This window comes from Esox lucius, chromosome 2 (genome assembly GCF_011004845.1).
Source record: "Esox lucius isolate fEsoLuc1 chromosome 2, fEsoLuc1.pri, whole genome shotgun sequence".
NCBI lineage: Eukaryota > Metazoa > Chordata > Actinopteri > Esociformes > Esocidae > Esox > Esox lucius.
The window spans coordinates 17,394,050-17,421,689 of record NC_047570.1 but is presented as its reverse complement, the minus strand read 5'-3'; the positions used below and the strand labels follow the sequence as shown (position 1 = coordinate 17,421,689).

Below are 27,640 nucleotides of genomic sequence, written 5' to 3'. Positions count from 1 at the left end.
ATCTCCTTCTGTTGTAAGACCGGAACATTATGGCCTGCAAAAGACATTCATTTTCTACTTTCATCTTCACCAGCCATGTGTTCCTTTGAAGTTGCAGTTTTTAAAGGCCTTGCTAAAGCACACATGTGTTTCAGTATTACTGAGACAGACCTGTGGTGTGTTGTTGGCTTTGGTGTAGTGGTAAACCAGGCATTCATTCTGTTTGCCCTTGTTGTTCTGTGGTAAATGTTTGTGTGGTGTATGTCTTGCAGCTGAGCCACGTGGAGGAGGACCTGAGGGCGTGTAAGAAGGAGAGAGATGATGCCGTGCTCTCAGTGAAGGCCCTGGAGCAGAAAGTCTATGACCTGGAGGTGGAGGCAGAAACTAAAGCCCACACCAAAGATGACAAAATACGCCAGGTCAAACTTATGGAGGTATGGGGGTGATATCTTAAGTATAGCTCCACAGAACAAATGTGTAGACTAGCTTAATTTTCCAGCCGGTCAATGCTGTGATCAGTGCTGGGTTGTGAGTAGATGCAATGCAGCCACGCAACAGATTTTTCCCCATTGAGGTACCACACATGCTGGACTGAACGTTTTAAAGCCAGAGGATGAATCAGTCTTATTACACTTTTCATTTTGACATTCTCAGTAAACAACATTTATAGATTTAAAGATGGCGAGATTACGTTCTGATGGTTGTACTTTTGCCTACTGTATATGAGTGCACCCACTGTGACGCTTCCCCAGACATTGGCTACACGCCTAGTTAGGTCCCACGGTGTATTGGGACAGCAGTGCTTTCATGCTACTATCAATTTGACATCTATCATTTATTTATTGTGTCAAAAACCATGGTACAACTGGCCTATAGGAAACACATCATGTCGTCTAGAGAACTGCTCTGTTTCGCTCTCTGGCTTGAAGTACAGTATTGCATATAGTCACAACCTCGGTGCTGGTTGAATGCTGGTTAAGCTGGTCTGCCTAGCTGGTTATGCTGGTTGTGATAAGCATCTTCTGGATAGAAAGGAACATTCATTGACCTTTCTCCCCCAATCTGATTTAACGACTAGTCAGGTCCACTGTGTTCTCAGGGATTCTTAAGGAACAACGCACATGTTCATGATTCTTATCTGTCAGGAATGCGGTCAGCATATTTCTTTTGAGATATAGTTCAGGGTTTTGAAATCTCTGAGTCAGATGAACTGGTAGGTAAATCTTGTGTCCCATAGGAAGTTATGGGTAGTTTTGTGAGCCAGTACTAAATAGAATTACGAGTGGAAGTGAAAATTCATGTGACTGGGGTGATAGATAAAGGGTCAGACTGCCAAAAGGCCAAACTATCTTTTTAAAACATTAAAAAGTTGTAACCATATTTGACAGCCAACCAAAACTGTGGAGAAGAAGTAGGATAGTTTTGTAAGGCTTTGGCAATGCTTATACTGCGGCATTTTTGGACATCCTTTAGTAATTTTCCCTGTGTTTTTGCTAGTGGCCATCCTTTAGTAAATGTATTTCGTGTACGCTGTTTTCCTGTTACACCAGAAAAAGCTAAACATATCATGCTGGTCATCATGGTCTAAAAGGTGCTGGTATACTGGTCCCCGGTGTCCAGTACACAACAAAGGCTGGTCACCAGTGAAAACACAGCACTGCACCAGAGTCATAGTGTTTCTCAATTATACCTTTTATACACTTACTACACATGTTCACAAGTTTGTTCTGCCATAAAAGTGTCTGACATTTTGTTCACCATTATTTGGTTTTCTTTAAGATTTGTTAATGTTTTTTGGGATCCCCATCAGCTATTTCAACATCTACTTGTACATCATCCTTGAAGTGCCACTCTAACCATTATATTGTCAGTGAATTTGTTATAGTGTCTCTCTTTCTCTTTCATGTCAGTATGTGTTTCTGTAATAGTGTCTGTATCTGTCTGTTATAGTGTCAGTATGTGTGTTTCTGTCTATTATAATGCGTATCTGTTATAATATCAGTTTGTCTGTTATAGTGTCTGTCTCTGTTTGTACTCAAGGCTGAGGGAGGAACAGTTCTTTCCTGAGTTTCCAATTGACACATGTTATGTGTACTGCAGGTCTGCTGTTGGCAGTCAGTGTGATGGCAAAACACACTGGAAGGAAATCTAAACCTGTCATTCCCAGAAGACCCGTGGTTAGAGCAAGGTCATATTATCATGTCTATGGTATTAATCACCCGAATGTTGACGCTGTGTTCTGCAGGAGAGGATCAACCAGCTGGAGCTGGATCTGGATGAGGAGAGACAAAATGGAGACCTGCTGATGGACAGGATCGACAGAGGCAGAGAACAAGTGAGCCTCACTTTTATCTCGGACCGAGCACTCTCACGGACCTCCAGTCAGTGAGAAGGTTCTAAAATTCAGGACCCAGGATTTACCAGGGTCATTCACCAGTCTGTTTCCTGTGGCTGAACGCCACACTCCTCAACTCCATTAACTTCATTGTCATCCACCAAATGCATTAACTCTGCCCTGTTTTTGGACACCGGTTCCCTTGGTCTAGTTGAACAGAGCTGAACAGGTCTTGCCACAGCAGCTTGGCATAATGTGTCATCTAAGCTTACAGTCTGTTTCAGTGCTTTGTGGGTCCACTGCCATCCTCTCTCGCCATTGACAGTTCAGATTGCGTTGAGCGCAGCCGCAGACGCCCAGACGGAGCCATTCTTCACTGTGTGTGTGTGTGTGGGCCCCCTGTATGGCGTGGCGGTCGGTCCAATGTTCCCTGTTAATTTGTGTTTTGGAGAGTGGAGAGGGGTTATTGCATTGTAAGAGGATCTTGCATAATCGTTCAGTTTGGCCGGCTGCCTGCTTGGTGTAACAGCGCCGATCCAATTTTTATGCATCAGTCACAAAAGAGCCTTTTTAATGCGCCGCCCCTGCCAAAATGAGCGCACTGCCAAGCCTCTCATGTTTACAGGCAGTGGAGTTCACTTAGCTGTGACTGTGTCTTAGGGACCAATCCATTTCTAGTGCGTGATCACAGTTCTCGCATCCTGAGGTAGTCAGACGTCACTGCTGCACTACTTCCTCTTCTGATAGAGCTGCTGATGGCGCCATTGTCAGCTCCCATTGAGATGGAACACATGCTTCCTGGCAAAAGGGATGTTGTCACAAAGCGTCGCTAACTCCTATCAGGAGACTGCTGGTTGTGTGCCTTTTCATGGGGAAATTACATTGTTCCAGATGCAACTCATGTACAGGATGAGCTTTTCCAATAGGAAGTGTTTTGTACTTTGTTGCTGTTTAGACCTTGGCTGCAGATATGTCTCCCAAATGATCCAGAGATTCTTGAAGCTTCTGTTAAAGTGCTTATTATATATGTAACTGAACAGAATACAAATCACATAATAATTGCAGTGTTGTATTAGAAAGGGATATAAAAGTATGGTATTACTGTAAAAAAAAAAAAGACACCACTGCATTCAATCACTACATTAATTGTCTTTCTGGAAGGGGATCTCTAATTAGGCTAGATAAATTGCAGCAACAGTAGTTCACATTCAAACCCTCTGGCGCTAGTAAGTTTAACTTTTGGTTGATCAGCTTACCAATGCTGTAAAAACTATATTTGTTGTTTTAGCAGTTTAGATGGCAATTCTCTACTCTAATCAGTTACGGATTTCTTGCTTAAACAAACATTGAGAGAACTGTATGGAATATTTTCAACCAGGAAATGACAGGGATTTTGCTTGCCCCTCTCTGCCATTGTTTGTGGGGCTTCAGGAGAGGTGATTGCGTCTCTTAGTTACGCCAATGATGGAGGATGCAGCTTTTCCATTTGACAATAGAAATTATGCATTTGAGTATGAGCTTTTGTAGGCACCCAAAAAACTGCCTGATGATTAATACAAATTTACTATCAATCCACTATTACTGCAAATATGAACATTTTCCAATATTACAATGCTCCATCCAGCATAATTCTGCACCATTTCATGTCAGCCAGTCTTAATTAATGTCAATATGCCTTTTCATGTTGAGTTATACATTGTTTTAGAGCACAGGGTGTTATGTTTTTTGCATGCTCTGTTGAATATATTCAGCTTCGGGAAGCTCCAGAATAAATGTGGATCAGCCACTCAGGGTATGTGTATGTTTGTGTAAGGATCTGTCCTGTCACAATATTGCTGCAGCTCACAGCTCTCTCATTGATTTGTGTAATGCAATGCAATCAATAGTTCTTTCCTCATGTCTAAAAAAGATGGGTCTAGTTGTTATACAGTTGAGTTCATTGTTTGAGCAGTGGTAAATTTAAGGGCTTAGGTCTGCAAAATCCTTCAACTTGGAAATGGATGAAAATTAAAAGACCTCAACAAAAGTACGAGAGACTTAAAAGGAGAGAACCAGTTTGGAAATGCCTGGCACCTAGAAAATAGTGGTGCTAGACAATGTGGCATTGCAAAGCTGGGATAATGTGTGAGTTTCCTAGGCAACGGTGGAGTGGTTTGCAGTCATAGTGAAGTGGATGGGGTTAGGGCATAAGGATGTGTTGGAGAGAGGAGGTCTGCGTAGCAGCGGTGGCTGGGGCGGCGAGTATGGGGGTGGGCAGGCAGAGCACCTGCGTCTCTCCTGGCACCAGGTGCTTTCCTCCTGTCTAAATGAGAATAATCTCTCCTCTCTTTTCCCGCCGTCTCTCACAAAGCCGATTAGTTGCTCCTGTATGTTCCAGTCTGCTGAATCAGCTCCCTCCAGCACTGCGCTGGGTCCACTTGTTATATGGCCCATCGTTCATCAGAGCAGTCCACTGTCACACACTAATTGACATAAAATATCACCCGTTCTAAGCTCCCCTACGAGAAACAAGCCACACCCACCGTATGGAGTTGCTGTATTTTCTTCTTTCATACAGTGACCCCAGGAAATATTGGGACCGAGAAGCCTTTTTTCTGTTGTCTCTATGGCTGTTTGGTTTTGGATTCCAAAACCAAACAATTGCTTTAAGGTTGAAGTGCAGATTCTCTAGTTTTATTTTGGTATTTGTGTACATACTGGTTTCATCATTAGGAAATGGCACCACATAAATCCCCTTTTTCAGGGCACCAAAGGTTTTAGGACAGATTAATGTGATGTCCGAGTCCAGCGTTTATTGCAAGTTTGCAATCCAGTGACATCACCAGATGCTGGGAATCCTGTCCGGCGACGCTTTGCCAGCACAGCCTCATTCAGCTGAGGTGTGTTTTGAGGTGTTTTTGCCTTAAATCTCCTCTTCAGCATTGTAAGGCAGTCTTCAATTGAATTTAGACCCTTCAAACTATTTCTTATTTCCATGACAGTGTGCTTTAGGGACATTACATTGATTTATGATGTAGCATTGTCCAGTGAGTTTAGAGATCTTCGCAAGATTTTTCTGTTCACTTTGCTCAGTTGCTGCCGTCAGCAGTTCATTATCAGTATAGACATGGAGCCAGCTCCAGTGGCATACCACTCCCGTTCTCCTACATATTTTTCTTCAAAGATGAGGTGGCATGCTGTGGATGTTGGACAGTTCTTTTTGTTTTCTTTCAAAGTTTCCTTTTTTTCACCTTGTAAATGTTTGTCTTTGTCTCATCTATCAACAAGATCTTTTTCCAGAACTCTGCAGGCTGTTTTATGAACTTCTGAGCAAACTGTAACATGGCCATCCTGTTTTTGAGGCAAACTCGTGGTTTCACTTTGCATTGTAGACGTCTTCTGCAGATTGTAATGGCAGACACGTCCATGCGTACTTCTTGGGGAGTGTTTCTGATCTGTCAGACATTTTGTTTCTTTGATATTCTGAACATTCTTCAGTCATGCACTGTAAATAACTTCCTTGGTCTACCAGGCCATTTGCAATTACAAAGTTTAACAGTGGTTTCCTCTTTATTATGTTCTAAACAGTTGTCGTTGGTAACACAAGTTTTGACTATGTTTTTGATAGATTAAGATTGTTTAGCTTTATAATGGCTTCCATAACTTCCATTGACAGTTGAGGTCCATATGTTGATTGACACCAATTGCAGACTCCAAAGGCTAATGCAAACCAGAAAAACCTGTTTAGCTTATATTGCCTCAACAATATGTACACAGATACCCTCAAAAGCTGAGAATCAGCTACAGTTAGATTTCAAACACAAACTTTTAGTGCATAGGCCCAAAAGAAGAATACATTGTTTAAGTAGTTTGAGCATTTAGGTTTGCAATCCTAGCTCAAGAAAAGCAACCAGGAGTCAAAGGTTGTTTATTCTCTGTTCCTAATCTTTCACAGAAATAGTCAAGCTAAAAAACAAAACAAAAATCTTTATTGGGTCTTGGAGAGAAGTTCAACCTCCTGATAAATTGTTGGTCATAAGTGGATTTCTGGCACTTGGTAAAACAAAATATGCCTACGAACATGGATATTACTGAGAGTTTACGTGATATCAGTTCAGAGGAATGCAACCAAACAACAATATCCATACAGGATTTGGCTGCAACCCTCAGTTAGGCACTACAAAAACTGCACACGTACTGAAAGGTTTCTTCATACCAACACACAAGCAGCTTCTGATAATAATGGCTTTCTCAGATTGTAACCTTTGCGATGACAGTCCTCTCTGCTGTGGTTGGCAGGTGGAGCAGATGAGGAATGAACTCCTGCAGGAAAGAGCTGGCAGGCAGGACCTGGAGTGTGACAAGATGACACTGGAGAGACAGGTACACACAGCCCTGTTCTGCCCACTCTTTCCATTCCTGTCTGGGGGGAAACAACGGCAAGCTATCGGTGACAGCTCTGTTAGGCTCATACCAAGCACTCATCTAATCCATCTGACCGTCCCTGTCTCCATTTCTATATTTCTGCCTTGACAATGGCTCTTTGACCAAAACATTAGGTCATTAAAGTAGAACTATGTGTATAAAAGTTGTTTCTCACATCGATTCATACAGAACAAGGACCTGAAGAGCAGGATAGCCCATCTGGAGGGCTCCCAGAAGTCTAACAAGGAGGGGCTGGTGAGCCAACTGGAAAGCAGGATCCAGGAGCTGGAGGAGAGGCTGGAGGGAGAGGAGAGGTATGGTTGGGGTTGGGTTCCTTGAGGAGTGGGATTATGGGTTGGTTAGAGGTTAGAGGGAGAGGAGAGGCCCCAGTGTACAGACCAGTGTCTACAGACTAATTTACTGAAGCTGTCTGATTGGCTCTCAGATTAAGTTCACATTCCACCTTGGTTCATGGGGTTGGTCAGCTACTTTGTTCAATCTTTAGGTCATTATGAGACTGTAAATAACTGTAAACTGTGTCGATGCATTGGGTATGTGGCGTAGGGCCAGACAGTACAGTACATATGTAGGATCACAATTATCAACCCTGTTGCAAGAGAATGTTCATTCAAAACATTTCGATTTCAGGTTTAAAAAATCATTGTAATTCACATTTCTGATTTTACCAAAAATGTATTAATGTCCATTATAATCCAGTTAATAATTCACATTTCCAGGGTCATTCTCCTGGATCCCCCACCTGCTTTGTAACTGTATGTGGACTGTTGGGGGTCAGTAGTCTAACCTGTAATACCATCTTGTCTAGGGAACGTGCCAACCTACAGCTGGTAAACCGCAGGCTGGAGAGGAAGGTGAAGGAGATGATGATGCAAGTTGATGAAGAGCACCACTCACTGCAGGATCAGAAGGACCAGGTCAGGATGCATCTTGCGCGCACACAAACACACACACACACACACACACACGCACAGACAGACAATGTGTAACCCTTTGTTTTCCTACTGCAGCTAAACTTGCGTCTGAAGGCTCTGAAGAGACAGATGGATGAGGCGGAGGAGGAGATTGACCGGCTGGAACATGGCAAGAAGAAGCTGCAGAGAGACCTGGACGAACAGCAGGAGGCCAACGAGCAACTTCAGAGCCAGCTCAAAGTCCTGCGCAGCGAGATGAGGTAAACACCAATTCATCTGAACATATTCCTTACAAAAGCTCTAGGACATTACTCAACCGCCTGGATGATGTAGTCTAACACAAATATGTTCCATGTGTCGGCCTCTGCCCACTTTCTCCCAGTCTGTAACCAGTTGTACTAAGGCACCTCACCCAGTCCCCCAGACAGAATAACAGTCCTATTTTCCCTCCCTGAAGGCGTAAGACCAACTCTGCTCCTCTGCTCAACAACATGGACGATGATGAGGATGAGGACGACATAAGTACGGATGGAGAGACATACTTCAGCTCTTCATCTGGATACAAACGCTCCTCCAGCCAAGACAATGTCATATCAACGTTTTCTTTGTGAACCAACACAATCAAGAGACTGCTACTGAAGGCAGCGATGCCCTTCACGCAAACAGAACAACGGAGCATTGTATACAGTCCGGTCCAACATTTTAGTTACACAAAGGAAGTAGAACTATGTGTGAAAGCCCCATCTGAAGTGTATAACAGCCAGTCCTGGAGCAATTGTAGGACCCTCTATTCAGAGGCTACTTTCTCGTCACTATGGAATATTTTATGGTCACAATGGGAAACTAGCCAATAGCATAGTGATAATGGGACCATGCGTTACAAGCTTTTTTCCTTTTATTTCACAGTGTATAGATTGTCATAGAATAATTACATAATGACAATTAATTACATGGTCTTTGAAAAGATTTATTAGAATTTCACAATAGTTGAATTATCGGTAGGGTTTCTTAGTTAATCGCTGCATGTGTCGTATTATGTCTTATGTATTATCCAGCATTGACTTTCAGAGTATTCACCTTGTCATCCACTGTACATGACAGCATTCAGTAACCTCTAATGCCTTGCTGAAATATGTTTTAATCCCTCACTAGATTGTATATCATTAATCAAATGTTAAGCCGCTTATCAGGTATAATACAAACTTTTGTAATGAAGTCACTGTTTTTTTCATATAAATCTAGTGCAGAGTGCAAGGCCTTATATGAAATCATATACACATTTTAAAGTGAAATATTTGCTATTTATTTACTTTTGAGTATATGAAGGAATGGCTGAATGACAGGTAATATGTTTTTAGGGAAACTTATAAGGGATTCTTCATACACTTTCCTTTTTCTTTTTTTTTAAGCTTAGTGAATAACAGTTTGATAGTGTGGTCTAAAGAAAACCTTTGTTTAATCACAGAGATGTGACCAGGGAGTTATGGCAGTATTCAACCCTGCTTTTTTTTTATATACTATAAAATAGAACTTAATAAAGACCAGGTAAGTAAAACAAATCAATTAATCAAAGCAGGTTCAAATGTATTTTTCTAGTTTCACTTCTGTACTAACAAAAGAGACTGTTCAATTACTCAATACATTTTTAATTGTAAAATATTTGTGGATTTTAGTAACACCCACATAACTTCCTTACTAAACATGATTAATCTCTGTGTTTCATAGACATTTTACTTTTAGAAGAATCAGACTTTATATATGTTTCTGTTAACTATATCCTCAGTGAGACAGTGTTAATATTGGAGCTGTGAGTCAATCTGTTGTGTAATGAACAATTCTGATGTGGTCTACCTGTGTGTATTTGCCTCTGTGGGACCATAATACTAATAATATTTTACATGACCATACAGTAGTGGTTATGAGCATCTCTTGTGCCTATCTTTTTCCTGTTAGCTGGGACTGCCCTCTGTTATGCAAGTTTATATAATGAGGGAGTTTCTGCGGATGAGCTGTATTGACAATCGTAATGTTTGCTACACTGTGATGATTTGCACTGTTCAAGGCTCTTGTTGCCATATGGAATGAAGAAAGGGCCATTGGCTGTGTGTGTGTGTGTGTGTGCCGGTCATTTTGGAGAGGGGGGTGAGAATAAACACTACCACTACCTCTCTATATGTACATGTGTACGTTGCTGAGACTAAAATGAAATAAAGTTACCCTTAGTTAACCATACATGCTTATTGTCTCTTGAGTTCCAGATCAGTTAGTTCCTTCCTAATCTATTTATCTACACCAAAAATCCACTTCTGAGAATGTTCAGATGAGAGGTTTGGCCTGGGTGGGGTGTCAATGTGGTACAATCCTCTCAGATTGACCTCACTCATCCCACTTATTATTTGATCGTCTAGTCAATGCAGCTGTGTCAATATCAGCCCCTCCATCCGTAACAAGGAGATCAGCGAGGGAGTGTTTTCCAGCTGAAGCCAGTGGATCATGTGTCCACCCTCAGCTCCAACACCTTACACCACAGCCCCGCAGGGCAGCCTGTTGGGGGTCTCATGGGAGAAAGAACAGGATTGATCCCTTGTGTTGAAGAGGAGACAGGATTTCGGGGGATGCAAACCAGGCCGCGTTAGGAGATATGACTACATTCTTTACACGGATGTTTTGCAGTTGACCACAACGGAAGAAGGGGCGTAGAGACACAGCTTTCTCATCCTCTCAGCAAGGACGCCTGGCCATTGTTCCCAGGCCGTGATCTGCATTTGTCGACCATTCTGTGGAGAACAAACAAATCAACCTTTTATATGCGTGGGGCTCATCTCCGGCCCCTCTCTGTCCATCCAGGCAGCACTCACTGGGGCTAAACTGTTCAGCTGGGGCTTTAATGAAGGCTTTCAAAGATGGCCATTCTTGGAATTCCTGTCCTGTGCTTGCTTGGGTGATCGCATGCAGCGATTGGTGAAAGAAGGGAGCGGGAAACTGTAGTAAAGTAGTAACTCTACAATTGCTAGTTATTAAGCTGTAATGGTTGGTGACTTCAGTGGTTTTCTGTCAAGCTACAGGTAGGGACCACTGCTGGGCAGACTACACTTTTTCCTTCGTTTCAATTGTATAACTTTTAGAAATGTTATGTTTAAAAATACAAGGTCATTGTTATCATGAGTGAATACTATTTAGTTCTTTCAGATTCATTTTTATGGAGCAATGAAAAGAAGTAATCCCAGACAGCTTGTTAGAACTTTCTTGAAACTTTGCATGGTACTCTGCTGCCCTCTAGCTGGGTAAAAGCTGAAAGCACAAGAAAGAAAGAAGAAAAATAAAATATGAAAGAAATCCAGTATGTTGGTCTTGTCCTGTCCAGTCCTGTCCCCTGTAAACTGTCCTCTTAATATTTTTTGATAAACCGGTAAAATCTCTACTCCTGTTGTCTGGGGTTCATAACAAGCACACATACTACCGTGACTTAATTTAACCAAGTTTAATGAAGCAGCAAAATAATTCTCTAGTAACAGGAAATTAGTTGGATTATAATACATGCACATTTGTAGCTTTATAACTATAGAATGTTTTTTTTTAAACACAAACTATTCTAGATGTTTGCGTTCCCGGTTGTAAAGTAACATTCCTGCGTACACAGGATGATCACGTTACGATACTGCGCCTTTCCGGTGTGTGTTGCCTCACTGGAAGCAGTAGAGGTACATTCATTTGTCTTAAGTGCTTTTAGTTATAGTTTTCTTCAACATTTAGTCAATGAACCCTGCAAAAAAGTATTAAATATATAAACATGACAATATTAAAGACAATAAAAAGGAAAATACTTCCAACACAAGAACATAGCTCATGATTTACAGTAACGCCCAATAACACAACATCTAAAACAACCAGTTACTTTAAGAAGTGAAAAGGTAATCTGTGATATATGTAACTTTTTCAGTGGTTGTAAGTGACATTTGTAGAAGTGGTTAACATAGCAAACCCATTTGTTTGTTATGTGGTTAATAATTAAGCCTCTATGCACGTAGAATCATTTTCAGTGTGCACTTGTTATAGTGGGTGATCTCAGGTAAAATGTATAATTAAATATAACATTGGTGCAAAAGCTGTTTCACAAATTCCTACTCACTATATGACCTATATACATTTTGTTTTACTATGGGAAAAAGATAATACCTGGCTAACGAGGGTTGGAAAATTCAGGTAACTTGCCCAAAGAATTCAGATATGTTCCAGAAATTTCAGTTGGAGAAATCCGTGGGGAATAAGCAGGAAATCTGGAATCTTCTAACCAGAATTTATGGAAAACTAGGAAATACAAGGAAAGTAACAATATTTGCAACCCCATCCATTATATAATTTATTCTGTGATGCATTTCTTTTTGTATAATTGAAACTGTGGTTTCTCTCAAGTTGCTGTTGAAAAAACAGGTCAGTGCAGAATGTGTTCCTTAAGCTGCTGAGTCACACGTGATGAAGTGCGTTCTGCCTATCCCTCTCATTGTGTCTTCGTCTCCCATCTCTCTGGACCTGTTTCTGGGTCATGTGATCATTATCAATCAAAGAGGATTCCCCATTTTGGAAGTTACAGTAGTACATTCACCGTCAAACTCTGAAAAGATCAGCCAGCTCTGTTTGTGAATCTTAATATTATCATCAAATAACAGGTTAGACATTTTTATTATGAATCTTGTTCTAGAACCAGGAAAAAAATGATGCCCCAGAAAGTGTGTTTCACAGGAAGTATAAATAACTATTACATTTTCAGTTACCTCTGGTATCATCAACACAATTCCTTCCCAGGCCTGTTGAAAGAACAATCAAAACCTGAATATAAGAAAACATGTCCTTACAACCTAACTGTAATTCAACTTTGTCAGCATTTAATCACGCATGAAGCAAAAAGGTGTCCATTTGGTCACCTCTGCTGTTGCCGAAGAGAATCACAATACATTTTTCACTCGTCACCTAAAGACTAGCACCTTTTGAGTTGAGCAGACTGATTACTTTCTACTATAGCGACCTGCCATGAGATGATTGGGAATGTGTACCTTTGTTGATGGATGACAAATCCCTTGAGCCCCACCCTGGTTACGTAGAGATCCACCTGTCCATGACTGAGGAACTACCCTGTGACAGCCCCACCCTGTGGGGAGAGCAGATGAGATGCACTGTGCAAGAAAGTGGATGAAATGTGGCTTGACAGGTCTGGGAGGCTCTGAAAGAGAGAGGTGTTGCTGTGTGACTGACAGCTTTGTCAGCCAGGTGGAGTCAGGTGGAGTCCTGAGTTCTGCTATGCTGGAACAGTGACATAGTTCTGTGCAGTAGTTGTGTAGTAGGGACTGTGTGTGGAGTAGCCCTGTAGTAGTTTATTCTCTCATTCACTGACTGATACTTATAACAGGCCTTGTGGAGTTGTTTTGCTGCTGCTTATCAACTAGAAGAGGAATTCTGCATAACACTGGACTTTCAGTGGAACCTCCCCTCTCGCTCCTTCACTCTCTCTCTCTCTCTCTCTCTCTCTCCGTGGCCAGAGCTGGGGTCAGGTGGTGGCTGTGGGAGTTTGTTGGAGTACTCCGCAAAGGGAGAGAGGAAAAAAGGAAAGGAGACAGGGAAAGAGTGAGAAAGAGGAAGAAAAAGAAGTACAGTGGACAAGGCGGTGAAGACATGCTACGCTACAGCTCACCAGGATCAGTCACCACCACTGAAGACGGTCTGGATCAGCCCAGCGAGGTAAGGAGCCCCGGGGGGACAGAAACAACACCCCACCCCCCCACTTCCGCTCTCTTTCCTCTTCTCCCCCTCCCCGTGGCTTGCGGTCACTCGTTTGCCAGTCACACCAGTAGCATGGTGTGTAGGTCAGTGTGTGTTTATACACTATCAAGTGTTTGTTGGCTGTCCTCTCCGCTCATCGTCTGCCATTTCCGCTCCTCGTCTGCCCCTCTCCGCTCCTCGTCTGCCCTCTCCGCTCCTCATCTGCCCTCTCCGCTCCTCGCCTGGAGGCTCAAGGCTCATTTCGTCGTATGTCTATATTGCAAAGAATCATTCGAATTTTTCTAGTTTTGTCAGTATGTCGGAATTCAGCATGTTGTTTTGCAATATATTTTTCATCTGTTCCAGTTTGTAATGAGAGCTTAGTATTTGGGAGGCAGGGCTGTCATGTTTATTTCATTAGTTAAGAGCGCAGAGTAGACCACTACATTAAATTGCCATTATAAAGCTATTCTCAAAGCTAATGTGGTGACACCAAATTATTTATATACAGTATGTAGCCAACATAAAATGTATCAGGGTGGGGTTGGATTAATCCCCATGATACAGCCTGATGGTTTTATGGTCAAACAGGTTTGATTGGGCAATAAACACCTATTAAGAAAGCAAACCTGGCTAAACATTTCTCCCATGAGGCTGTAATCAGGCTGTAATTCACTTATGTTAATCAGCTCCTGGGGCGGCTTAGAGATGTGTTGTTGTAAACCTGATTGTGCAGGCTTGAAGTTGTATAAAGTCTAGTTGGCTGTTAGATGTTTTTTGTTGCGTTACAGTCTGAAAGGAGGTGGCCTGTTCTATCATCAATCATGCTTAGCATATTACCACACACTGTAATGTCTCAAGGCATGATTGCATTACTCAAAGCATGATCACATAAACCTATTGTATTTCAAGCATCTGTATATTGGGGAATGGACACTTTTTAGGTTTCATCCAACTATGACATTTATTTCTGGTGCTGTCATTCATGAGCTTGTGATTTCAGTTATGACCCTTCATTGGGTCTTTCGGGTGGGATGTTCTTCTGGACTCTCTATGGTTACTATAAATCCCATAACACTTATTGTAAGAAAGGGCTTGATAATCCTGGTGTTCGGGCTAAATTTCCGGTCTGGTCCTCATACCAAAATCATATCCAGCTTTCATTTGGCTACTTCATCCCTTCTCCTCCCCCAGTGAGTATTTCCTGGACTGTAGTTGTAGGGGAGCATGTGTTTTCAGTCAACATATTTGGTAAAAAATAATATATATATTTTTGTGACGCTCTGTGTTTCTGATCCTTTATATTTCCCCAGAGGACAATCCGGAGACTCAGGCTAACTTTGCATACAGGACTAAATGGGCATGATGAGACAAAGAAACCAACATCAGACACTGTGAGTAACCCACATAATCTGTCCATTCACCACCTTTTATAACTTGGACCGTGTGTCTTCCCTCTCTTAGCCCCCCCATCACTGAATCATTGTTCATGTTGTCATTGCTTCTATCCAATCCCCTTTCAAACACACTGATTATAACCACTGAAGGTCACATTCACGGGCCTGTCTATCCATCAGTCACATTGAAACACTCGCATGAAGAAGTCATGGGAGTTTTTATGCAGGAACCAGTTTTTGTTCCGTTTTAGAAACGCTCCATGGATGAGCTACACAACACAGAAATGTCCTGCTGTTTCATCTGGGCTGCCGGTGAGGCATTTGTATCCAAAGGGGTGTGTACATGCATACTAGCGTCCTCAGCTGCGTGTGATTTTCACAGTGCACTCAGACAACTCCACAGGGCACAGTTTGAAAACCAGAATGGTTCCGCCTTTTTTCAGATTGGGTTTTTCATCTGTACGGTTCGCATGACGGCCATGTTTTATTGGTCGTTTTAACAAATGTCTAGCAATTAAACAGCCACTGAACCGTCACTTAACTCTAATGGCACGGTACCTTCTTGGTACACATGGGCATGCCTGCCTCATGATGAAGGCAGGCATGTTTATCAGAGGTGGTTCACCGTTGTGCTCTGTTTGTGTTGAGAAGTTGTGGTCTGGCAAAGTGACATCAGCTAGTTTGACAGCACACAGCGTGGAGCACTGGAAACATGTTAAGGTATAGGGGAAGTACAGTTTCGGCTGCTCCTCCACAAAAACCGGAATAGTAACAGAAGACCAAGACATTTGTGTTGTTCTTTGTACTTTGATCTGGAATATATATGATGTTTATCTAACCTACCACACCCCTTTACCATAAGTGTTCAGCTGTTAGCAGTTTGACTAATGCTGTAATCTGTTGGCTTTTCATTTTGCAAGGTATGAATGATTACAGCATTACTGATGACAGAAAACAGCCAGGTCAGCGGCTAACAAAGAGCAGCATAGACGAGAACAACACAGTGTCCTAGTTTATTACTGCGTATTACTCTTCGGGGCTGTAATTGGGTCCTGAGTTTTTACTGCTCTAATTCTGTGGTGTGGAAATACTCAGGGCCTTGTTGATTAAACAAATCATCTGTGCCAGTGATTTGGGATCATACCTCTCAACTCAGTTGTGTGATCCACTCTACCCTGGTCAGCTGTGTGTTCCACCATACCATGGTCAGCTATGTGTTCCATTCTGCCTCGACCAGCTGTGTGATCCACTCTAGCCTGGCCAGTTGTGTGTTCCACTCTAGCCATGTCAGCTGTGTGTTTCACTCTACCCTGGTCAGTTGTGTGTTCCATTCTGCCATGACCAGCTGTGTGATCCACTCTGCCATGACCAGCTGTGTGATCCAATCTACCCTGGCCAGCTGTGTGATCCACTCTGCCACAGCCAGCTGTGTGATCCACTCTGCCATGGCTAGCTGTGTGATCCACTCTACCCTGGCCAGCTGTGTGATCTCCTCTGCCACGGCCAGCTGTGTGTTTCACTCTGCCACGGCCAGCTGTGTGATCCACTCTACCCTGGCCAGCAGTGTTTCACTTTGCCATGGCCAGTTTTGTGTTCCACTCAGAGTGTGTTTCACTCTGCCTTAGCCAGCTGTGTGATCCACTCTACATTGGTCAGCGGTGTGATCCATTTTGCCCTGGTCAACTGTGTGTTCCTCTCTGCTGTGGTTCATCAGTCTGCTAGGTAGGTAGGCCTGCTTAACGAGCCACCCGGGGCTAACGAGGGCAGCACTTCAGAGCAGCCAGAACATATTGCATGTTACATGAATCAACACAGTCCATTAACTTCAGAGGTATGAAGTTTAGATGGGCCATGAACAGAGAATTAGTATGTTAGCACGCAAGGTGGTAAATATTGTGAGGAGGGTGGTCAACGCCCCAGCCTCCAACCCTTGTAGCCTCCCTGGATCTATTTATTTAGCATGCAGCCTGAATGACTGTTAGTTGAAGCCAGCTGAACCTGAAATTAGTTGTTCTTCAATTATAGTGCAATTTTGACATTGCTTTCGAAAAAAAGTTATAATAATGTGGTTTATCTTGCTATTCTAAATCAACAGATATTTTGTACCATTATTAAAATTCCCAAAACATGTCGCTGCATCTCACCAATGGGACAAGCAGATTTGCTACACCCCAGTGTTTTCTACAATGTGAACATTTTTGATTATTTGCAGTATAACAGATGTTTTCTTATTATCAAAGAACAGTTAAATAACACAAAACACAGTATCATGTTCTTTAAATCTTAAAGATAATATTTTCTGCCACACTTAAAAAAACGCATCACTTGTTTTCAATCAGTAATGACAGTTCATGTTTTATCAATGTTAGGAAGATCTATAACCAACATATTTTTCAAAATATGCAGGCTATGCTGAATATGAATTGCTGTTCTACATTCACATATATATTTGTAGCCATACCTGATACTTATCCAGACTCAGTTCCATACATTATTGAGTGAATTCATTTATTAAATGTTAGTATTATTATCATTTGTTTACATAGGAGGATGAGGGATAAATCAGCCCATTGGAAGCTTGGGATGGTGAGGTGGACATGTTGATGTATAAGATTAATGAGGATCTCCACAAGCTTCTGCCCAAGGCATGGGGTCCACACAAAACATTAAATATGACACATGAACACTAAAATATGTTTTAAATTGTATATGAGAGCCAGATTGGAAATGTAGCCAGGACACTGGGGATGACACTCTTACTATTACAATCACTGCCACAGTATCTTTATGAGCGCAGAGAATCAGCACACCCATCATATTTTCCTATCAGAAACTGTGTCACTCTACGAAGGTCAATGTCCTCTTCACTTCACTGGGGCATAGGGATTCATTTATTTAGACTAGTGGGAGGAGTGCCCCTATTGGTTCACCAACAACATCCCCAGCAGAGTCTGGTCTCCCGTGCCAGACCGACCCTGTTTCGGTACGAACATTGGGGTCCAGGGTGCTATGCTGCAGACTTCCTGAATGATAGTCACAGAAAGAAGTGGTAGTGTGAGCCCCCTACATGACCATACCATGCCAACACAAAAAAGCTGCTGTTTAAATTATTTAAACAGTCCCCTGTGATTTCACTTATACTTATAAGTAACAGAGGTCATATTACATGTAAATATGGGCAGTTACTATGATGGTTGAAGTTGTATGTTGATGTTAATATGCAAAGATTGTGCAAAGATTCTTGGTCTGTTAATCATTTGGAACTGAAACCTAGATAGGAGGATACCAAACCACTTTGTGTTTGCTCCGTAAATGTGAAGAACAGGCATGACAAGATAGTTAAAGTGGGAGGAAGAAAATGTCTTATGTTTTTAAGTCAGAGGTATTGTGTTTCAGAAGAGGACAATGACACAACTTGTGATCTACCATAAATCAAAATGTTTCCTGTAACCCACACTGTGGGAGATGGGCCTATCGGTGACTTTGGCCTGGATGTGGAGTAAAGCATCTGGTTAAACAAGTGCTCTGCCTGAAACTGTGGGCGAAGGTGCTAGACTGCAGGTTTACATGCCTGAGGTGTAAGTCTTCCTCTAGCACAATGGACTTTAGTAAAAAGTCTCTTCAAAGTTGAGGCAATGGAATTCCATAAGGATATCCTGGTATTTCTACGTCAGAGGTATTGTAGTGTTGTCCCATGCACATACTAGGGATATGAAATTTAACTTGGAAGTACACAGCACAGTAGAGTTGTGCAATACGCAATCCACCTTCGGTAATCACTTAGGTAGCATGTGTATATTCAAACAATGGAAAGATAAAAGAACTAATAGAAGCAAATAATACCAATTGCTTTGTGATTTTGAGTTCTTCAAACTAGACCTGTCTAATCTGATTTTCTTTGAATACATAAAACTGTCAGTTCAGTGGTCTCCCAGAGAGAGTCAAGATGTTTTGGCAGAACAAAACAATGTTTTGTATGGTTCGTCTGGCTGAATAGAATTAAATTATATTTTTTTTGTAGTCAAGACTCCAGGACAAAAAAGGAATGAATGTTCTCTCTGCAACAGAATGTGGAATGTTGTCCCATTGTTGGTTGATATAGGATTTCAGCTACTCAACAGTTCGGGGTCTCCTTGTCATTTTATAATACGCCAAATGTTTTCAATAGGGGACATGTCTGGACTGCAGGCAGGCCAGTTTAGCACCCAGACTAAATTACTACAGAGCCATGCTGTTGTGATACGTGCAGAATGTGGTTTGGCAGTATCTTGCTGAAATAAGCAAGGCCTTCCCTGAAAAAGATGTTGTCTGGATGGCTGCATATGTTGCTCCAAAACCTGTATATATTGTTCACCATTTATGGTGCCTTCACAGAAGTGTAAGTCACCCAAGCCATGTGCATTAATGCACCCCCATATCATTACGGACACTGCCTTCTGAACTGTACGCTGATATTTAGCCGGATGGTCCCTCTCCTCTTTGGCCCGGAGGACACGGAATCCATGATTCCCAAAAATAATAATCACACATTTGTATTTGTCAGACCACAGGAGTTTTCCACTTTGCCTCAATCATCTTGAATGAGCTTGGACCCAGAAAAGGCACTGGGATTTCTGGATGTTGTTTATGGAAGCCCATGCAGTGAAATTCACTATAGAATCGTGTCTGTTTAATGCATTGCTGCCTGAGGGCCCAAAGATCACGGCCATCCAATATTGGTTTTCACCCTTGTCCCTTGTGTACAGAGATTTATCCAGATTCTCAGAATCTTTTAATGATATTACGTACCATAGATGATGAGATCCCAACATTTTACGTTGTGATACGTTGTGACACTATTTGCCCACGCAGTCTTTCAGAGTGGTGAACCCCTCCCCATCCTCACTTCTGACAGACCCATCCTCTCTGTAATGATCCTTTAATACCCCAATCATGTTACTGACCTGTTGCCAATTGACCTAAATAGATGTGTGATATTCCACCAAGGTAAATGTTTTAGCATTAGACAACTTTTCCAGTCTTTTGGTGCCTCTGTCCTAGCTTTTTTGAAACATGTTAGGGGCACCAAATTCAAAGTGAGCATGTATTTTCCGAGTATGAGCATGTATTTTCTGTTTCAACATTTTATATGTTGTCTTGGTACTATATTCTATTGAATTTAAATGATTTGCACATCATTGCATTCTGTTTTTCTCTACATATTACAGAGTGTCCCAACATTTTTGGAAACATGGTTGTAATCAACACTGATATAAACACAGTATATTATTTCAGAAGGGTAGAGTGCTAGCCAGGTGTAGAGTACTGGCCGTAAAACATAACGACAGCCATTCTTTTCTCCCATCTGGTGGAATTCGCATTGCCTATTTGGAGCCCCTCGTAATGTCTTGTGAGCCTGCTCTTTCTCGCTCTTTCTCTCTCTGTGGACTATCTAGTGTGGAAATGTGAAGCTACGTCCAGCTCAGGAGGCCATGAAACAACAATGGCGTCATTGTTCCATGTCTCTTATCTCTGCTGTTAGGGTGGGGGGAAGCCTTCTCTCTTTTGCTTGATGGAGGGACGCCTTCTCCCTCTGGCCATGAGGGTTGCAATGTAAAGGTTTTGGCTAAAGTTCCTCTAAGCTAATATTTATCTAGAAGGAGAGCGCCTTTTTTCTCTTCTTAGGGTGGATTTAAGTGTAGTGACATCCATCATGTTTCTACATTAGAATAGCATCTTTCCTGTTTACATTAGCCATGAATGTGGTATGACCAAAGCCACATTCCTGTTTCATGTGTGCATGCTACTATTTGCATACCATAGTATAATCTACATTTCTGATTGGGTTTAAATTGTGATAATGAGACAAGGCTCACAAAGAATTTTGTAATCCCAAGCAGCTGCAGCAGTAGTTCCTGGTTTGGAGTTGTCATCATCGACAAGGCATTTGTTATACTCGGGTGGTGATCTCTAGCCTGTGTGCGGATAATAAAAACAGATGAAATTAGAAAAAGTTAATAGTTTGGCTGAGATTTTACTTATGCAAGGGAGGAGACGATCCTTCACTCAACAGAAATCACCTGGTAACGCATTCTAAAAAAAAGTGGTAAACTGTAACCAAGATTCATAAAGAAACAAAATGAAGTATCACAATTCAAACTATACAGGAGCTTTTCAGCTGAACTATAACGCACATGGATTTGAGCATAATATGTGGATATTTGAAAAGCCTTACATTTAGAATTTGGCTAACTGAGCAAGAAATGCTGTCTACTGGTAATTTCTGAAAAGGTGTGTGGGAGAGCCATTGCCTGGAGAACATGGTGTAGGGGACCACAATCCCTCCAGACTGATGCAGACATCTCTCAGTGAGATTTGGATCTAGATTCATCTCTACGCTTTTCACAGCTATCTTTTTCGAGTCTAGTTCTGCAGGTTTTCACTCAAAGTACTAAATCCATACGGGTTTGGACTGAGATTTACTACAAATAGCTATCAATTAAATTCTCTGTGATAAAAATATACTACACTACGATATGTACAGGTACCTGATACATTAATATAAACTTGACCTTAAGCCCGTATCATTATCTAAAGGGCAATGCATTGTGCTCATTGAAGCGTATTATTTGCAACTGAAACATATGGCTAAAAAATGAAAGCCTTTAATAATAATCCGAGACAAGGGTTGTGAAATACAGTAGCTTTTGCATCCAAGTGGTTCATAATTTCTGTTTATTCTTCTCAGCAAGACAAGGTTGACAACAGAACATGGCCGAAGAAGAAAGGGCCAGTCCAGAGGAAGAGTCCATCTGGAAGGGAGTCACCTGTCCAGGTAAAGAGATTAACATTTTTCTAAACGGGAATATTACATAATGTTATGCTGAGGATTTGGGAAGTAACTTCCTGACGCTAAACAAGTATCAACCATAAATATGCCGGCTATAAACAATAAACAAGACCATTTCTAAACTCTTGACACGATTTTGTACGTTTTACTGGGGTTATCACTGTGTAGTACTGGTACGACCTACGACCTTGGGTTGAGGCAGGTCTGTGTTTGGCTACTGTGTGTCTTCCGTCTGATTCCCTTTGTATGGGTCATACCGGAGTCTGCCAGGGCGGGGCATTGTTTTGGGAACCCTGTTGTTGAATAATTTACAACTGGAAAAGATAAGCCTACAGTGGGGGCAGGCTGCCTGTTTCGTCAGAACAGACAGGAACGTGCCTTCTTTCGCACAGAATGGCTGCAAAAATGTGTGATGAATGACGGAGGATGTACAGTGGGACTGAGTGGGACTGCTGTCATGCTGCACAGTAACACAGAAGGCCCCCGAGTCTATTCCCGAGTCTATACCTGATCCTGTTGTGTCAGCGTGCCCCCGTGCTCCCTGAGAGCCCTGCTGGGGAGGAGCACTAGTAATGGGTTGCAGAAACATGACACCTCATTGCAGGCTGCACACGGGTGATCAGCAGCGATGTTTGCAATACCTGGGAATGCGCACATATACAAAGACACGCCGGGCGAACACGCACAGGGTTGGGTTATGCTAAAAAAAAATATATATTCTAGCAACATACATGTTCTAGTAGCAACAACACACTTGTAGTGTGTTTGTGGAACAGGAAAAACATAAGCACACTGTATTTGAAACACGAACACACACTAAACCCACTCACACACTACTATGGTCCCAGTAGACAGTGTGCCTGGATTGAAACCTGAGTGGGTTGATCCTGTCTTCCTCAGCACCACGGCGCCATGACCAATGGCGAGGTAGAAACATCGCCGCAGCCCCAGAATGGGCCCAAGCTGTACGGACTGGTGCAGAGGACGGGCACCGACAGTCAGCAGGAAGTGATGGCGTGCGAGTGGTCTGTCAATCACATGAGGGATGAGATGAGGTACATCAGAGAGGTGAGTGGAGATGGAGTCGTATCGGAGGAGGCTGATCTGAATAGAGCGGTGTAAACAGAACCGACTACTGGAGAGTCTGACGACTGTTAGGGATAACAGAACATGGACAACATTATGGATTGGTTTAGCAATAACGATAGATTACCTGCTCTAAGTGTTGTCTCTGTGCTGCACAGGTGAGAGACTCCCTGGAGAAGGTCAGGGAGAGGATGTACGGTCAGTTTGGTGGAATGCAACAGTCAATGCAGAAACTGTCACAAGACATCAGGGTAAGACAATTCACAGAAACTATCACATCAGGACAAGACAATACACAGAAACTATCACATCATTATAAGACAATACACAGAAACAATCACATCATTATAAGACAATACACAGAAACAATCATATCAGGATAAGACAATACACAGAAACGATCACATCAGGATAAGACAATACCCAGTATACGCAAATTGCTATTAATAAATCATAAAATGTTGATCATATGTAAAAATATGTTGTGCCATGTGTCTCTCTCTCCAGACTGCCAACTCCCAGAGGAGGACCTTGGAAAATGAGGTGCGGGTTCGGACTAGAGCTATGGACAGCTTCGACCAAATGAACAGCTCCCTCATATCTTCCAGCATCAACCTGCAGGTATAGGATCAATTACACTGTCTAACAGCCCTGTCAATGCCCCCTCTGTTGAGTGAACTATGCTGAATGAGGACTACCAAAATACTTCATTCTGGAAAGGAAACTCGTAAATTGTGCATTAGTCCTTAAATATGCACTCTAGAATTTGTTATATAATTTCAGCCAGTAGTACTGAAAATTGTCAAAATAAGGCCACATATCCCTTTAAAACTTGTTTGTTTGGAAAAGTAGTTTCCCCAGCATTGCTCATGGACATCTCACAACCCCTGAATCTTCTTAAACTTGGATGAGCAGCACTGTACTGTTCTTCAATTGCTCTTTCTGGTAAAATATACAGTATACAATATGTGTGGTAGTCTACTCTAGCTATTCATTTATCTTGGTATCAGTATATACTATCTGCTCATATTTGCTGCAAGCTATAATGTCCAAGATTGGTTTTGAAGAGTAAAAGCACCAGTTTCCTTTGCAGAAATCTCTACTAGAGAGCTGTCAGAATCGCTCTGACTCCTGGGACGAGATGAAGAGTCTGAGAAGCTCCTTTCAGCAAGCTGAGGAAAGGCTCAAGGACAAAGAGAGGCAGCTTGAAATTGCCCAGGCTGAGAACCGCACACTTAAACTGCAGGTAGAGTTCATCTGTAAACATCCCACAACGTCACACAGTGGACAACTCACATCTGGTAAGGGTTGGCCTTTTTCAATGCAGCCCAGTTTATTAGTGATCCATGTCCTCACCATCTACAGTTGCCAGTGTCCTCGATCTGGCTCTTTCTGTGATATTCTCTGAAATTCGCTCTTGACATTAGCTACTGTGAAGTCTGCTTAGCACGTCTGTTTTGAGAAACCCTGCTCTCTTAATTTCACTTTCTCACTGTCTGTCTGTCTTCGTCGGTGTCTGAGATCCTAAGCTCTTCATTCTAAGTTGTTTTTCATGGAGTTCTCTGATGTTTGCAGGGTGTGATGTGTCTAAGTGACTCATCATATGTTATCTCAACCCACTCTCTTCCCTTTGCGTACAAATAACACAGGTTTACACTTCACAATTTCGTGCTATGCATACGCCAAAGTCCTTTTTTGCATGCAGTTCAGACGCGATCTCCTCCCATTAAGAACAATGGTGAATAAATGCGATATTAAAGTTTTACCTTTACCCTTTTACGTTATTTCAAGAAAAAAGTTAATCTACGGCTTTTAAACGATTAGTCACTCTTCGGGAAATCCGTGCCTCGATGATGGTGACGTCAAATAGGTTTCAGTTGGTGCGTGTAAATGAAACGATTTTATTGACCACCATTATTATTAATGTGAGGAGATCGCGTCTGAACTGCACGCAAAAAAGGACTTTGGCGTATGCATAGCACGACATTGTGTGAAACCGTGTTATATGTACGCAAAAGGAAGAGAGTGGGTTGGTTAGATTTCTCTCTGTTACTCCTCTATATTCTTATTCCTTTATGCTTGATCCATACACTTCTCTGCTTGACTTCACACACTACACACCCATGGTATTTCATTCAGTGTCACCAATCAGACCACTGCACACCCATCTTAAATATGTTTTGGTGATAAAACAACTCAAATTGTCATGTGATATGATATTGACTGATGTCTTTATGTTGGCCAGATGGAGTCATCTCAGGAAGCAAACAGCAAGGCTGTGCAGGAGGTGACAGCAAGGCTACAGAGAGAGTTTGAGGAGAGATTGCAGGAGGAGCAGAGGAAACACAGAGAGGAAATAGAGAACCTACAGGTACTGCTGCGTCTCCTTATATCACTGTATCACGCCCAGCATTTAAAGCCTTAAAAGAAAGGGCTTTAATAAGAACAAGAAAACCACGGCCAGTGATACTGTCACCATGTTACACTTTACTGGAAAGTGTGGATACAAAGAGCAGGAAAGTTTCATACAAGCGGTATGAGTCTCCCTCTAGTGGTTAAAGTAACTCACTATGGAACCGCCTTAACCCCCATGTTTGATATGATGGTGAGCCCAGATGAGATGGTATTGACCAGGGGTTCTCAACCCTCTACTTAAAGACTGAAAGTCATTCCAAATGTTTGATCTATTCCAGAGCTAAGACTCTGATTCAACTTAATAATTAATCATCATGCCCTTGAATAGGTGAATCGTTTGAGAATAAATTGTGAAATATCTTGGGGGGTTTTAGAAAAGAGGTAGTGTTAACAGTGGTATAAACACTGAAATAATATATGAATAATATTTTATATATTTTTTTCTGTTTACAACTAGGCTCTAATTGATGAGTATATTAAGCGACTAGAGGAGGCAGAGAAGAATGCTAAGATTGCAGAGGCCAAGATTGCTGAGAGGGACCAGAGGATTACTGAGGTGGAGCGTCTGCTGAACTGTATGGGACAGGTAACAACATGAATCATGAGTCATATAATAAGGAAATATATTACTATGTAATAATGCATGCAGCATTATCTGTCGACTGCACATCCGTAGTATTTAGTGCAATGCACATTATTGTTTGTAAATAATATGGATGTCTGTTTCTGCAGGAAAAGAGTCATCTTCAAAAGAAACTACAGGAATGTGAACAACGTCTAAGTTTAATTGAGCAGACAGACAAAAAAGATGCAACAGATAAAAAAGATGCAAAAAGGTATAGAACACAAAACAGAAATGTTGAAAATGGTGAAATTTCAGAGTGTTAAAATGATTTGCTGAATAAATAACCCTATGATGAATAATTACAGTTGTCAGAAGTTGGAAGAGGAGGCAGGGGAGCTTCGGGAGAGAATCAAACACCTGAATGACATGGTATTCTGTCAGCAGAGGAAGGTTAAAGGCATGATCGAGGAGGTGAAGGACCAATCATACATCTCTCTCATTCATGAGTACACTGACATACAGTGTTTTAATGTTTAATCCGTATTTTAACAAACGTGTCTCTGAAATGTGAAGGTTGAATCATTACGCGCTAAAGTGGCACAGAAGGACTTGTTCATCTCAGAGCTCCTAGACAGAATTGCTATTGTGGAGTGCGAGGTAAGATTGGACTGGACTTCCACTGGGTTTTGTACTGTTCATTTCCTGAACCCTTATGAATGTACGGTGTGGTTTGGATTACTTTATGGGTGCATTTTATCCACTGTTCTCTTATGTTTCGCCAATGTGTGTGATGTGCTTTAATATTACTGTACCTCTAAATTCAGTGCTGCATCTTTCGTGCCGTCCTCTGTCTCTGTCTGGACCACTTGGATTACATCCACCTCATTTGCATGGATCTGACGCTTCCTTTGTCTTTTAATCTTCCTAGAATAATGAATTAGAAGACAAGCTGAAGTATTTTATGTCTGTACAGAGTGCCTCAAGGGACGCTGTAAAAACCAGAGAGATAGGAGTGGGCTGTGATATGCTGTCCAGGTATGAATCACTTGCTCTGCTCTACGTGACACCTTTTTCCCCTGTTGGGTATCTTGTCTCTAATTCATCTATGATGATTCACTTTGCTTCCACAGACCTGAAATTCAGAGGTGTGATGTGGAACCTCATGTCCAACTTCCCTCAGAACAACACCAACCCAGACAAGACACAACGGATCACAGTTCTGCAGAATACCTAGGACAGTGTAGGACATTCAGATCAGGTCCACCGCCACCCAGCAGACTGGAGTCTAGTTTACTGAGGTACAGTCCTCTTGAGTACGTTAGGTCACTGTCCACCAGCCCCTCCAGATCCTTTGGAACGTTAACCTGTCCAACGCTGTCCACGTCTGACCCTATAAGCTCTGATCAGTCCAACGCAGTGCAAACGACAGACACAGACTCAAGTCAAGAGGAGGATATTTCAGCGCCATCCGTTTCTCGAGTAAGATCAAGTCCGTCCAAAATCTACACGCCTTTCATGAAACTTATGGAGATAACAGCAAAGATTAACATAGAGTAATCAAAAGAAGGCTTTTTTATTAATTATTTGCAAGGAAAGTGGGGAAAGGTGGAGTAGACTGTTTTAGCTGAAACCGCATTGGGCCTGATTCAAGCCATGTTGCACCAGAAACAGTGACTTGGACTGCTGGACCTCCCGAAGCCACAAATAAATTCAATTATAAAGCTTTTTTTGTGAAAGTCAACTATTAATCATGAATTAACTATGTTGCATACATTTATAGCCTGTTGTAAATTCTCTGTTGTTCTGTAAATATATTTAAGAATTATGTTTTGTTTTGTTTAGAGTGAATGTACGGTTTAATGACTTCTGAATTCACTGTTCTGTATGAAGGTTTATATTTGTATCTTTTTTTGTGAAAGGTTTTGTTTAGTTCATATACATAAA

The 27,640-nt window shown here is 41.8% G+C and overlaps 2 protein-coding genes and 1 long non-coding RNA gene across 5 annotated transcripts in view; 2 read left to right on the top strand and 1 right to left on the bottom strand.

Moving 5' to 3' along the window:
* Positions 1-9,882, top strand: part of cgnl1 (cingulin-like 1) — a 35,085-nt gene extending 25,203 nt beyond the window's left edge. For both annotated transcript variants that reach the window (XM_029123377.2, XM_029123376.2), the window contains exons 13-19: positions 252-413; positions 2,225-2,314; positions 6,593-6,676; positions 6,908-7,032; positions 7,545-7,653; positions 7,747-7,910; positions 8,108-9,882. In XM_029123377.2, the coding sequence (XP_028979210.2) occupies positions 252-413; positions 2,225-2,314; positions 6,593-6,676; positions 6,908-7,032; positions 7,545-7,653; positions 7,747-7,910; positions 8,108-8,261 (888 nt within the window). In that variant the 3' untranslated portion in view covers positions 8,262-9,882. The remainder of the gene's footprint in view (positions 1-251; positions 414-2,224; positions 2,315-6,592; positions 6,677-6,907; positions 7,033-7,544; positions 7,654-7,746; positions 7,911-8,107) is intronic.
* Positions 9,883-10,074: 192 nt separating this feature from the next.
* myzap (myocardial zonula adherens protein) lies at positions 10,075-27,633 on the top strand. 2 transcript variants are annotated; one of them, XM_013138568.4, is made up of 15 exons: positions 10,075-10,715; positions 13,185-13,383; positions 14,718-14,798; positions 21,529-21,615; positions 22,531-22,698; positions 22,875-22,967; positions 23,224-23,337; positions 23,810-23,962; positions 24,962-25,087; positions 25,589-25,717; positions 25,864-25,967; positions 26,062-26,167; positions 26,270-26,353; positions 26,670-26,731; positions 26,827-27,633. In XM_013138568.4, exons 1-15 carry the CDS (start codon positions 10,678-10,680, stop codon positions 27,251-27,253), a joined length of 1,971 nt encoding a protein of 656 aa, XP_012994022.2. In that variant the 5' UTR covers positions 10,075-10,677; the 3' UTR covers positions 27,254-27,633. The 2 variants fall into 2 exon arrangements, with proteins under 2 accessions (XP_012994022.2, XP_012994021.2); XM_013138567.4 differs by having other exon boundaries at positions 10,076-10,715; positions 26,625-26,731.
* LOC109616659 lies at positions 22,568-26,615 on the bottom strand. Its single transcript, XR_002197893.1, has 3 exons — positions 26,509-26,615; positions 22,844-22,886; positions 22,568-22,657 (listed from the first exon to the last, which is right to left on the bottom strand). It is a non-coding gene; the product is annotated as an uncharacterized LOC109616659 (long non-coding RNA).
* Positions 27,634-27,640: the final 7 nt, after the last annotated feature.